This window comes from Typopeltis vanoorti, chromosome 16 (genome assembly GCF_054136105.1).
Source record: "Typopeltis vanoorti isolate ZY-2024b chromosome 16, IOZ_Tvanoo_1.0, whole genome shotgun sequence".
In the NCBI taxonomy this organism is placed as follows: Eukaryota; Metazoa; Arthropoda; class Arachnida; order Uropygi; family Thelyphonidae; genus Typopeltis; species Typopeltis vanoorti.
Window position 1 is genome coordinate 30,766,054 of NC_143564.1, and position 15,288 is coordinate 30,781,341.

At 35.7% G+C, this 15,288-nt stretch overlaps 1 protein-coding gene across 2 annotated transcripts in view; it reads right to left on the bottom strand.

The window, feature by feature from the left end:
- Ald1 (fructose-bisphosphate aldolase) overlaps positions 1–15,288 on the bottom strand; it is a 106,918-nt gene that overhangs the window by 36,044 nt on the left and 55,586 nt on the right. For both annotated transcript variants that reach the window (XM_090406322.1, XM_090406321.1), the window contains exons 3-4: positions 5,086–5,352; positions 1,070–1,230 (exon numbers count right to left, since the gene is read on the bottom strand). In XM_090406322.1, coding sequence (XP_090262448.1) covers positions 1,070–1,230; positions 5,086–5,352 — 428 coding nt within the window. The remainder of the gene's footprint in view (positions 1–1,069; positions 1,231–5,085; positions 5,353–15,288) is intronic.

The following is a 15,288-nucleotide window of genomic DNA, read 5'->3' on the forward strand; positions in this document are numbered from 1 at the left end:
CAGAGATTCCAGGTTTAATAGTTTTCACCAAGGAAAATCCAAACTGACAAGCACATATTCTTCCCCTTTTACAGAAGGAATCATGCAAAATGTATTTGCAATTTCCAAGGTGGACTGCAATCGTGGAGAAAGCCAAGGGATTTGGTTAGGAATGACAGATCAGATCAGAATGCCTGTACATAGTGATGGTGAACATCATGAATGTTTGTACTCTTATCCTCTAGATGCTGATGAAATAGATGTGAAAGCCATTTTTAATTGGATGAAATTCTGGTATTATTTTGGCTTGTTTGGATAGTATTTTTTCTTTCTTTTTTTTAAATAAAATACAAAAAAAATGGCAAAAGCTTCCACAATAAATATGAAAGTAGTTGTTCATATTTTTCACCCATATGATAAGTGCTCAGACTCCTGACTAACAAAATGGCCTTGAACGTGTCACTGCAAAATATTATATCTCCAACAAGTGATCTGGTAAAGTAAGCAGAATTATCTGCCAACTGATTGTTGGGAATCTTCAGAGCACGCACGCACACAACTATTTAGCTTAATTCCATGTACTATTCAGCAATAAACCCCACAAACTACTTTATTGCTGTGATTGCAAATGGAGGTGGTGACAGCTCCCTAATTCATTAACAATTGTGTGCTGAGAATACACTCATGGTGAAGCTATTCACATTACATGTTAGAAGAAAGGAGGAGACAAACTGAATATCCTAATCTGGATATGAAACAGGGCAGTAGCCACTTCCCAACTCCAGAAAGCAGGGCATTTGTGTTTCGCAGGGTGATGCAAGACATCTTACCACTAGAAGTAACATTGGCATTTCTTCCAACCATGGAAAATATGCACAAGATATTCACTCTTAATATATTTTGCGTATATTAAGCGCTAAACCATATAAGAACATTGCAGTAGCCTATAGTTAAAGCACTATGAATTATTTAATAGTTACTAACTTACAAAATGCAAAATATGGCTTTCCTACTGAGTTATCCTATAAAATAACTATGTAATTGTCATTATCTCATACATGTCCTGAAAATTCCAGTTTTATAATCTTACCTGCTGGCACACAGATGCATAACGAGCTAGAACATTGGCATTTTCAAGAATGGCTAGTGGTGATGGAGTCCGTTCACGAATTTTCAACACACAGCGCCACTTTGCAAATCTACACCCCTGATTATAATATTCCTGGCATCTCTTGGCTAGATCATCTAAGCCTGAAGAAAATATATATAAAAAATATATCAGATTGATTGATTGGTTGGGAACTTATTGATACAAGGAGAACAAAAGTCATACTGTACCGTCCAAAAAGTTTATTGCAGTACACAACATAAAAAAAAATTAATCAATGGATAAATTAATAAATTACATGTTACGCACAAATAACAAATTTTAAGAAATTAAGCAATAAAAGTTTTTTAAAAAAAAATCAAATTCCTGATATACACCCTCAGGGAGGGGGGGGGGTATACAGGATATTATGATAGTAATGATGTAACTTTTTCATGTAGCACTAACTTCCTATCAACAATTTTCCTTCAAATTAGCTTGTTATCTATCAACATTCCAATATTATCAGCTCTTATATTTCTGTCTACTAAGCAACTTTTACTCTGTTGATCCTCATGCATCTTGGTCTTCCACTGGGTCTTTTCCCTGCCATCCTGGCAAAGAACACTTGTTTTGCTAATCTTTCCTTTCTCCATTCTGCTTATGTGGCTATGTCACCTGAGATTAGTTCTGCATTCCATCTGAATGCTAACAATGTCAATTTCTTTCCTTAATATCCCCAATTTCTTAATGATACTGCCATTCCATCTGTTCAGTCCCCTAATCTTTCTCAACACTCTTGTATCTGTGGTCTCCTGTCTTTGATCAAGAATTTTATTTTTAACCTAGCTCTCAGATCCATAAGTTAAAACTGGTTTGTATTCAGATAGTTTAGTGTTTTGACTAATCTCTCTTATTCCATATAAATTTATTCAGTTAACTTTTTACCATACCAAACTTTGCTAATTCTGCTGTTTATTTCGAAATTTAATTTGCCATCATCACTAGAAATTGTTTCAACTGTTCTATAGATTCTTCAATTATGATGCAGATGAATGGAGAATCTATAGAAATCTATATGGGTATTGTTTCTGCATATTTTCACTCTCTTTGGGATTTTTTTTTTGTTTGCTGATTTTATTATTATTAAGATACTTCTGGTGAGTCAGGGACTCATCAGGGGAGACCACATACCACACACACCAGCTATCATACTTATTCTTTAATTCATTCACACTGTTTGCACACTCAACATGCAATGGCAAATCCATTTCTATCACACACCAATATGAGAGGAAAAACATATCCTTCACATCTTAAGCAGCATACATTCTCAGCTTCTAAGGATGCCTTCATGTCCTTTCCCCACTCTCCATAATAAAAATTCCATCAACTGAAATCCTGTATGATCCTTTCAAAAGTTTATAAGTCTCGATCATATCACCCAATTTTCTGCAGTTTGCTAGTGTTTGCAGTCTACAAATACTCAATCTGTCTTCATAATCAGTATTCTACAATCCTGATATCACTTTTAGCACACTCACCTTTGCACTCTCTCTCTCTCTCTCTCTCTCTCTCTCTCCACTGTATCAGAATCACAACGGAAACCAGGAGACAAGACCTAAGTACAACAGTCCAAGTGAGGTCTTATAAAGATAAGGAACATCCTTATTTTTACATGTGAATCGGATTTAATAGTTTTTAGCACAATTTCATATATAAAAAATTGACCAGCATATTTTATTAAAAATCAACTAATTAATTAACCCTAAATTAAATTATTTCAGTTTAAAAGCAAAAAAAAAATCATAAAACTAACTAACAAGTAAAATAATATTAAATTACATACACTTACCTTTTAAAAATTTATTTTTCTGTTTAAATTTGTTTCACTATAAATTTACACTTCACTCAGAAACTCACTAGACACAGAGGGCAAACTAACCGGTCACTGTTCACAAATCAGAAAAAGATGAACCAAAAACAGGAACACGTTTCATTGCAGCAATAAAACACTTGTTCTATGGCTACCCCACCGTGGGCCGAAACAGGCCAACCCATAATATTTTAAGAGACAGAAAAAGCATTCCCAGGGTCGAGAGTGTAAGATTACATATCTCAATCAATTTTCCGATTATAATTCAATTGAACAAAAATTGTTCAATTTTTTAATCGATCCCAGGGGGGTGGCATCCCCCCTGCAGATGCCCATGACCATGTGATTACATTTTATCGATGTATGAAAGTTGAGAGGGCATAGTGCATCAGCGCTCATCCTAATTGGTCCAATGCAATTAATTGCTGGATAACTTTGAATACTTCTGCATAGAGTGGGGGGGGGGGACAATTTGTTTTAGGATTTATTAGAAAACAACAATGAAGGAGAATGCTATATTTGGTTGGTATATTTGAAATACTCAAAGATGAAAATATGTGAACCATCATTTATAAGACGTGAGAATAGGAAAGGATAAGTGTGAATAGAAACACTTTCATTAATGATAAATGAATAATTATCATTTGTGATATTCGTGTCCTATAAGTTGCTGGGTAGAGCGAATAGCACGATCCTATAAATTCTAAACATGAATAAGTGAATTTATGATGGCATAATTTTAAAAAAAACTTATGGAGAGAGAGAGAGTATTGCAGGAATAAATATGGTTTGATGGAGCAGCAAATCATCTTATAAAATTTGTTGCACATTTCTCTGGTTTGTGTATATTCCGCTCCGTTTTCCAAGAATATTATTTTGTTTACTGAGACTCAGTATACATAACATCCAATCATTATCAAAATTATCCATACTTTTGGGAATCCTAAATTCATTATTTTTAGGTTTTTTTTTTTTAGTATCAGCAGTTCTTCTGTCTTATCAATCTGTAGGTATTTTGTTGTAGATCAACAACGTCTTATAATACACAGAATATTCATTTTTATTCAGGAATAGATATTTTTTACTGTCTGTTGTTTCCAAAGACTAGAATAAAAATGTCTCTATATACCATTAAAAAACTTTGCACATTCAACAAATGCTATACTGCACAAGCAAAAGAAAAAATAATTAGCATTTTTCTCCTAACAACCACTTTCAAATTTTCAGTTCCAGAAAACATGCATAACAACTGTTTGTAATATACATCGGATACAAAAAACGCTCAACTCATGACAAGTGACAATGTTCAATTGGATTGGTTGACACAATAACCAATCACAGATGCTAGGTGAGCTCAAAATTTTAGCTCACCTAGCAATGCCTTCTCAGCAGTTTAAAAATACTACAATGCTAAGAATTTGACCCAGTGCACCTTCTTTACATATTTTCAAAGGGCGCAAAGGTGTATGCATTTCAAAAGCACATCCGGACTATTAACGCAAATGTGACGCAATGTTTATGCTGCGAAAAGTGCCCTCTTCATGGAGCACCAATGTTTTATTACCCTCCTGAAGAGGAAAATGAAGCATTAGTATATTGTGTTCAATTTTAATTCTGCAAATAACTGGGGGAGTCTTTAACAGGAATAAATACAAAAATAAAATATGGCTGATACTGACATTTCGTGGATGAGCCGCACACCCGGAATATTAGCCCCTGATTTTTTATATATATATATATATATATATATATATTCATTTCTATTCTATGCTTTAGCATAGAGCTAGATGATTTCTAGATAATTAACTGCATGGCCACACAGTAACTGAAATGTTCCCATGCACACTGAATTGTAGCTGTCAGTGGGCTTAGTCATTCACTGCCTATGTATATTACAAAACAACTTTAAAGTGCCACACAGCTGAAAAAAAAAAAATTATGTGAAGTGTTACTAATGGTCCTATAGATTTACATATACCTGTAGGAGTGGGATTCATATTTATAAAAGTACCAATAATGAAATTGTGATTAATATTAATCAAATGGAGGGAAAAAGTAGAATCAGGTAAGTACTGTTGGTGCTGCAATTATTAACAAGACCAATTTTAGTATACACTAGATAGAAATCTGTTCATTACCATACCTTGTGTAGTTGATTCCTCATCTGTGCCCATCAGAGGAACAACACCCTTGTCAACTTTGATACCTGGAATAATGTTACGACTTTGAAGAAGTTTTACAAAAGGAGTACCATCATCTGTTTTCTGGTTGAGGGTCTCTTGAAATAAGATAACACCACTGATGTAATTGTCCATTTCCTTGTCAGCAGTAAATAATAGCTGTCGATATTGGCGACGATTTTCTTCTGAATTTTCAACACCAATTCCAGCTAAACGATTACCCATGGTGGCTGTAAAAAGTATTATGAAATAATCAGCATGTTACGTTACTAACATATTTTTGTCAGTTTGTTATTTTATACTGTGAATCATGTAAATTGAAACCAAAAGATGTGAAATGAAATCCATCAACATACAATTTGTTTGTGTATGTTATTAGAAGTTTAACAGGAAAATATCTTGAGATTAATTTCCTATACAAAATTTAGTCTCAAACAATAATAGCTAAGATTTTTTTTTTTGCTCATCAATATCTTTTTCAGCATTGCTGTTTTTCTATCATTCGATTGATCTATCACACTTTTCATTCCATTTAAGTATGCAAAATCAAATAACAGAATTTTCAGCCAATTATATTGGCTATTTTCAATGCATAAATACAATCAATGATTGATGAAAAAGACAACAATAGTAATTAAAAAACAAGCAAATGCATATTGCAATCATGAGTTCAATCCACATTAGAGTAACAAGCAAAAAGTGAAAATTCAGTTCAATAGGAATATATTCCATTCCTATTCAACTGTGTGGTTGATGTTTGGAAGTCATGACATTCCATTATATACCCAAACTCTTCCTCCACATTAATGATATGGAACAACAATGAAATATAGGTTTACTAGAGATCACAAAAGATCTACCACAAAAAAAGGGGGAAATATTTATGGCTGCTATAGTAACAAATATGCACCAACACTTCAATCAATCAACCTGTTACTTCAAACAGAACCTCAGCTGGTGATCTGAGGTGATCCCATTTCAACTTTCCACACTACACTGAACACAATACCTTCCATTAATACATGTGACATCCATGTCAAACGTGGCTGTCTAGAATTATGACTGAAGCAGCTAAGACTATGAGGCCAGCATAAGTCTTTCAAGTGCATATATTCTGCTGGCTTTTGCCAGTTTTGCAATTTAAAAAATAATTTGCATTAGACCAGCCTCAATTTTGCTTTTGTTAATACTTAAATAATGATCAGCAGCAATGCTAATTTTCATGCACACTTAGCACAGGTGATAAACCTGTGCTAATAATCCCATCCAATTCTGTTTTGCTTGCATCAAGGTCTGGCAATATCCTAATATTGCTACTTTATCCACATCTATCTTTGTATAGTTCCACCATGACTTCCAAACAACTGATGGATTCATCTGGAACTTATACTATGCCAAACTGATTACTCAAATAATTGCTATATTCTTTTCATTCAACACGTGCCTACCATCTGTGTTCATTAAGATTATCCTTCCATGGTTATTCTTTCTTTCTTTTATTCACCATACAGCAAAAAGAATTTTTTCAGATTTCCTTTGACCTGTTCAGCTAACATTTTTTCATATTCTTATTTCATCTTCCTCACCATGCCTGTCAGACTCTAGACTGTTCTTTATACTGTCCAGTTGATTATCACAATCCTCCATACACTGGTTCCATAAATTTTTAAGTAGTTCTTGCTTTAAAGTTTTGTTCATCCATTTAACTCCCCTATAATTTATTTTAACTATTATAACTCAGTTATAACTTCCTTTAGACTCCTTGACCACATCTGATTCCTCTACAATACGTTTCTCATACCACAGCACAGGTACAAGTTGTCTTCTCAGTTTATTTACACAGTTATCTTCATGGAGTCTGAAGACTCATCACAGGATATTCGTACTAATCTTTATACACACAATATCTGTCATAGTTCTTAAAACTCTTTCACTTTAAGAGCACTCAACAAATTCTGGGAATCTATTCCACTCACCACTCTCCAAGCAAAAAAAAAAAAAGCTAGTCTGCACACCCTTACTGACCATACTCTTGCACAAATTCTAGGAGTAACCTCTAGTTCTCTCTATTCATCATTTATTGAAAAATTTCGTCTGTGCTGATCTTATAGCACCCTTTAACTTTATAAATTATCATGTCCCCTCATTTCCACCTATCAACTAAATTTTGCAATTCATATGCCTTCAATCTATCCTCATAGGGAGCATTCCACACACCTGTCAAGCTTAGTCACTTGTCTCTGAATCCTTTCCACCACTTCATGATCATCAAGAAACCAAGGTGACCAAATATGTGCACAGTAGTCAAGACTGTTGAAGATTAGAGATGATTGATGATTCCCTAACTTTTAATAATGCAACTAATTATGGGGTCCCACAAAGGTTTGTCCTTTCACTCATCCTGTTTGTTTCTTTCATACGTCAGTGACCTGCTCCAGTTGAATAACAATTCAACACAGTTTTGCTGACAACAGTATACTACATTCCTCCTCAAATGAAAAACCTTGCATTAAAAAACACAACCCACAGATAAACTTCTGCAAGCCTAAATTCTGATCTCCAAATCAATGCCAGTAAATTCCCACAAAAACAGCTTTATCTTTAAACAACATTCAAATCTCTAGGCCAGTGTTTCCTAAACTTTTCCTACGAATGAACACTTCACAAATCCTGAAATTTTCACAGAAAACTTTATTTTGTAATGTATTAATTAATAATTGATCATTAATTAAACATCAATTAAATATAAACATCATTAAATTAATTTGTGCTGAATTTCATTGACATATCCCATTCTGATCACAAAAAATTTATATTATAAGTACTTACGAGTGAATTCAGACTTTTTCTCCTGTGTGCTGGCAGTTTTTCCCTCCTTTTGTACATCCTGGAGATCACTTTGTAGGCTGGTGGTGGATGACTCACTATCTGTCGCGTCACAAACACCTTCAATACGAGATTTCTTAACACCAAAATTAAACAAAGTCCCTTGTCTCTTATTCATATTAGAATTTAAATCTGTAGGCCTATTACTTTTAAAAAATCACAGCACTACAGTATTAGTAATAGAAAGTATTCACTATTACTAGATTTGAGAACCAGATACAGACTCCTTGATCTTCAATTTTAGTAGAAAAATTTTCTTTATACTTCCTTGATGATTGGTCACTAACATTTGCAAAACAGATGTTATTTCTTTCAGTTTTGAGAACAGAGGATATGCTGCCCATTGTTGTATTTGGCTTGCAGGCAATTTTTATGATCGGTCATAAACAGTGGTATTCCCTTTCCCAAATGTTGAAAGGTTTCGATGTGTGAAAATTAACGATACACAGATGTTATTAGGCGTTCTGGGTCTGAGCTTTGACATATTCAAAAATATTATTCTCCTCAGAATATTTTCACTATAAAATATTTATTCATGAAAAATACTTAGAAAACTGAAATGACAAATTCCAGGAGAACTTCTCGCAGAACACTTATTCACCTTCTGTAGAACACTAGTGTTCCACGGAACACAATTTGGGAAACCTGCTCTAGGCAAAATGGCATTTTCTCCCCTCCCCCACCTAAGGATTACCTTGCATCAAGACTCTCTTGGCATAAACACATTATTACCACTGCCTCCGCAGCATCGAAAAAATTAGGATTCCTGTTTCATTCAAGGCATTACTTCACTCCCTAAAGAGCTATTGATCCTACAAATCACAAATCTGTCCATCCATCCATCCAGTACTGCTCATACATCTGGGAAGATGTCCCTGAACGCTCCCTAAAATAGTCTATGCACTACAGAAGGGAGCAGTCAGACTGATTAATGACATCTCTTACCAACTCACTCCAACCACTCTTGCAAAAGGCATCTAGTATCTATTGCATGCATCTTTTATAAATATTTAAATGGTAAATGTTCATAAGAACTATCTTCAATAACTTCCAATCTCTACCAAATCCACTGAAACACATGCAGCTACCACCCAACATCCCTTCACAGTTAAACTCCATACTCAGACCATTTTCTCTTCTTCCTCCTGCATTGTAACATAAAAAAAAGTTGCAACTAAATCAGAACCTTATGAAGAGAGACAATAACCTCCCTATCTTTACTTGTTAAAGTGTTTTATAACTTCCAATCCAGTACCATCAATGCAATACATAGTATGTAACCTTTTCAATCCAAAATGAATAAGCTAACATTTTACACAATTAAAGTGACAATTGTTATCCGCTGCCAAAAATGACAATTTATTTAAAATCAAGGATATCTGCACCTTATTATTAATAAGTGTGCTTTGCATTATGGGAGATACTAAAACAAGGAGTGATGAGAGCTTGGTCCACTTTTACAAGTTGTCTCAGTCCTGAAGATACTTCAGGCGAAAACTTTGTTTGCTTACACTTGGATAAAGGATTAAACTAAATTTATCATGATACCTACACTTTTATCAATTATTTTCAATATCAATTCAAATCAACAATCAATTATCTTTTATCAATTATTAATTATTTTATCAAAAATTTAATTTAAGTTTGAACTCTGGTATGGTCCCTAGGGAGTGGAAGTTAGACAAAGTGGTTCCTTTGCATAACGGTGGCTCTAAAACTGCGGTAATTAATTACAGACCAATCACCATCTCAGGAGTAGTGCTAAAAGTATTGGAAAAGTTGGTTAAAGACAAAATTCAAGAATGGGTGGATCAGGATATGATACTCTATAGAGGCCAACATGGTTTTGTTAAAAGGTAGATCCTGCCTTAGCAATCTATTAACTTTTCATAATAGAATGCCATCTGAGTTGGACAAAGGAACTGGCTACACAGCTAAGGCTTTTGACAGGATACCCCATGGAACACTGTTACACAAATTTGAGCAGATGGGGATGGATATTAAACTGGTGATATGGATAAGAGATTGGCTCAGGGAGAGATACCAGAAAGTGGTGTATGGAGGAGCACAGTCCAGGATGAGGCAGGTGACCAGTGGTGTGCTTCAGGGCTCTGTGCTTGGCCATTGTTGTTTAATTTGTATATAAATGATATAGGAAATGGCTATTCAGTTGGATATATTGCTGATGATGCAAAGTTGGGTAGCACAATAAAAAAAATCAAGATGATGTTGAAAGTTTGCAGGATGATTTAAATAAGCTGGTAGAATAGGCAAAAGATAATGGATGTCAGTTCAATGTGGAAAATTGTCAAGTCATGCATTTTGGGATTAAAAGAATACCAGCAGTCTACATTGATGGAACAGTATTTCAAGAGATTGATGAGGCTAGGGACTTAGGAGTGTTGGTAGATAGGCAGATGACGTTCAGAGGACACATTGCTAAGGTGTCCAAGATTGCACACAGGATTACTTGGTTGTTGAGGAACACACTGACATCCAGAGATAAAGAGGTTATTATTCCCCTTTATAAAGCATTGATACTTCCACATTTGGATTACTGTGCTCAGGTCTGGTCACCTGGATTCCTTGGAGATGAGGAGGCTGTGGAGAGGGTTCAGAGAAGAGTGACCAAGTTGGTGAGTGATGTAAAAAATGCTCCCTACATTGATAGATTGAGAGCTTGTGGATTGCAAATGTTGGTTGATAGGCAGAGAAGAGGGGATATGATAGAAACATTTAAATTACTGAAAGGTTTTTATAGGATTGATGCAGGGGAAATGTTTCAGCTGTGTGATAGTGATGGAAGAACAAGAAGTCATCTTTGGAAATTAAAGAAGAATGTGGTTAACAAGGGTGTCAGAACGATGTTTTTTGCCTGGAGGGTGGTGAATGAGTGGAATTCATTGCCTGACTTAGGTGCAAGCTCTTTGTCTGTAAATGAATTCAAGAAGAGATATGACAGATATTGTTTTGCTAGTTTGGGTCTCCAGCAATGAGTCTACCGACTCCATGGAGATACCCGTAATAATAATTGCCCTTCTCAGTTTTGCATCATCAACAAACTAATATCTTCCCCTTAAATCTTTCCCTATATCATTAATATAGAAATTAAAGTGTACTGGCCCTAGTATAGAACAATGAGGGACCCCATTATTCACCTTCATTTGCCTAGATTCCAATCCAACATACACTATTTCACCCCCCCCCACACACACACACCAATCCATGCTAGAAGCTTCATATCCATTCTCATTAGCTCCAAAATTTGTAATAGTTTTCCATGCCATTTTCTATCAAATGTTTTTACAAAGTCCAGCAGCACAGTGTAGTCATTTCCCTCATTTACTTCTGCTATTGATTATAAACATTAGTAAATTACTAAGGCAGGACCTACCTTTTACAAAGCTATGTTGCCTACTATAGAGTAGTTAACCACCACTTCTGTGATATTAAATGGTCTGTCATTTGCTACTTCTGTCTTCGAGCCACCTTCATGTAATGAATTATCTAACCCTCTTTCTACTCTCTTGGAACCTTGCCAGAGCTGAGACTGAACAATTTCATCAGTGCACTGTCAATTCTCTTGCACCTTCACATAGCACAGAGGCCAACATGCCATTCTGTCCCACTGCTATATTCGCATCATTTTTCAATATGCTGAGAACCTCCACTTTGTCTAGCTCAATTCTGACAGACTATCAGATCAGGAACTGCAAAGTCTCCACCTGGATGATACATCTCTGCAAAGAGATCACTAACTAGTATTTCTTTTGCTTCCGTCATCTTTCTACTATTATCATTTGATTAAAGTCATTCTTCCTTTCACTTGCTACATAATGAAAAAACTTTAGGAATTACTTTGTCCTGCTTAGCAAATTTTCTCTCAAAATCAGATTTGGCCTTTCTTACCATACTAGTTACTCTTCTTGCTTGCACTTGGTGTTACTCATGAGTATGCTGATCATGGTTTTCTTTATATTCCCTCCACAATATATATAGAAAGTATTTTACCTTGGGTATAATAAATGTTAAGAATACCAAGCGATTTTTAAACCTGGTTTTACTCCATTTCCCAAGTAAGCAAACAGACAAATAAGTCAAGTTTGCGCCTGCAAGTGATGCAAGTCTAGCTGATCCTACAGGTAGTGCAAGACCAAGGCAACTCGTGGTAAAGGTGGCATGAGCTCTGATCACTAATCTTTATATTTACCCTTAATGCCAAAACACATCTCCAAGAAGGAGATGTATGATGTTTTGTATTAAAGGCAAGAGGCCACTACCCAGACCGGTTTCGACCTTTATTGAGGTCTCATCAGTGGGAGCTAGGCTAGAAATACCAAGATTTAGTAATACAGAGCTCATAAGTATTTTACCAGAACAAGTTGCCATAAGGTGTTTTAACCTTATTAAATAAAAATCTCTGGAGGAGATATAAATGTAGAAAGTATTTTACCTTCTTACTTGGGAAAGGGAGTAAAACCAGGTTTAAAAATCGCTTTGTATTCTTAACATTTATTATACCCAAGGTAAAATACTTTCTACATTTATATCTCCTTTATAAAGAGGAGGGAGCTGGTCTTTAGTGGAGCTGATATGGGTAGCAAGTTTACAGTGGGGCTTAAAAGCTGTATGGAGGTTGTACTTTTTTAATGATCTGGCTATTTTTTCTATTTTTTCTGAAGTCCTTCTGATGAGATGGTCAGGGAATGGGGAAGGACTTCATTATTTTTTTTTAATTCTGTAGTCATTATAGCCATTGGAAAGGAAGGCGGTGTGTATTAGTTTGGTTGAAAGGGCAGTTTTACTGGAACAAAGATTGTGGGCCCTATTGGTCAGAGTTTTAATAATGCCATATTGCTGGGAGAGGTGGTGGTGGGAGAGTTTGTGAATGCATCTGCCTGTATGAGTATGTTTTCTATATACAGAGAAAGAAAGGTTACTATTAGGAAGATGTGTTACTAAGGTGTCTAGGAAGGGTAAACTATTGTTATTTTTGTTTTTCATCATAAACTGGATTCTTGGATGTAGACTATTGAGGTGACTGAGGAAGCAATCTAATGTGTCTAGGCCATGAGACCAAATAGAGAACACATCATCTATATATCTTAGTCAGATAGAAGGTTTTAGAGAAAGTCAATGGCTCGTTTTTCCATGTAATAATTGGCAAGAGGGGTGACCAGGGGGGGAACCCATGACAGTTCCCGCTATCTGTTTGTAGATTTTGCTCTTCCAAGAGAAATAACCAGAGTTGATGGCAAAGGAAAAGAGCTCTAAGATATTATCTTGGAGCTCTTTATCTCAGCCAATTATTACATGGAAAATTTTGAAAAACAAGCTATTGACTCTTTCCCCTCTAAAACCTTTCTCCTAAGATATGTAGATGATGTGTTCTCTATTTGGCCTCATGGCCCAGACACATTAGATTCCTTCCTCAGTCACCTCAATAATCTACATCCAAGAATCCAGTTTACAATGGAAAAGGAAAATAACAATAGTTTATTTACCATTCCTAGACACCTTAGTAACACGCCTTCCTAATGGTAACCTTTCTTTCTCTGTATATAGAAAACCTACTCATACAGGCAGATACATTCACAAACTCTCCCACTACCACCCCTCCCAGCAATATGGCATTATTAAAACTCTGACCAATAGGGCCCACAATCTTTGTTCCAGTAAAACTGCCCTTTCAACCAAACTCAAACACAACACCTTCCTTTCCAATGGCAATAATGACTACAGAATTAAAAAAATTATTAAGTCCTTCCCCATTCCCCGACCATCTTTTCAAAAGGACTTCAGAAATGCCATCACCATTCCTTACATCCGTGGTACTTCAGAAAAAATAGCCAGATCATTAAAAAAGTACAACCTCCATACAGCTTTTAAGCCCCACTGTAAACTTGCTACCCTTATCTGCTCCACTAAAGACCAGCTCCCACCTCTTTCAGTGCCTGGTGTATATAGAGTGCCTTGTTCCTGTAAACTTGCCTACTTCGGACAAACAAGCAGGTCAGCATCCATCCGGTTAGAACACAGTTCTTACATCTGCAAACACGATTATGGTCAGTCTGGCCTTGCAGACCATGTTTTGGATACATCCCACAGGATCTCCTGGAAAAAAAACTACCATGCTCCACCATAGTAAATTCAAAAAAGAAAGAAAGACTATTCTTTGAATCTGCATCTGCACTCAGGAATCAACCTAATTTAAACAAATACAGTTGCATTAAACTTCCCAAAATTTGGGAAACTTTAATTATCAGAGTTCCCTCTTTACATGTCAGGCCACCTGCAAATGCCCATAGAGGGTGCACCACCTAGATAGGACTTTAGTTTCGCTTTGTATTGTATTTGTGTGTTGTTACAAAAAGTTTTTGTAATTCCCGAAGATGTCTCTGACGGAGACAAAATATTGGAGGTATTAAAATTAGTGTTAATCCTTTCTCAGTGTTGTTAATATTCCATTAAACCTCTAACATGAATGTAAAGGAGTTGCTAGAAGAGGCAAAACTGAAAAGCGAAAAAGGTGAAAATCATCTCTTATCACACTATGATAGAGGCGAACTGAGGAGAGCGTTGGTAGCCAATGAATCTATATGTATATTGTGCAGAAGGAATGATGTAGGATTTGCTCATCTGTGGTCTGTGTTTGATGGAAAGAAGGATTTGTACAATGCTGATGGACTGCATCTAAATGGTTTTGATATTAGGTGTCTGGAGAGAGCTTTGTTCACCAAGCATGATGAAGAGCAAATTTAGGAAAAAAACTTGAGCAATTAGGATGGATGCAAGTGGGTTTATGTGAAGGCATCCATGAGGCGAGCGAGTATGAGAATGACCAAGTGTGGAATCCAGTCTCTCAAACAAAAATATTAAATAGGGTAGTCAATTCAGTAAGTAAAAGGTGTGTGGGGGACTAAAGAAATGCTGTAGTTTTTATATAATAATGCCAGCAGTATCAGGAACAAGAGGGAGGAGTACGATATTGTTGGTATAGTGCCAATGCATGAACAACAGCAGCAGCAAAGACCATGTTGTTGATTTGAATTTGCAGGATTTTGTGGCAGCATGTGCAAGATATGTTCATCACAAAAATTAAAGAATATGCAGAAGGAAATTGAAACTGGAAATGAAAGAGATTGTGCATTAAATGTTTCAAAATTGAGTGCCTATTAGATGAAGAGATCAGAGCAGATGGTAGTGGAGTGGACAGTATCGATAGCAGGATGGCAAATGTCAGAATTAATGTCGAATGTGCAGCAGTGGAAATACAGGAG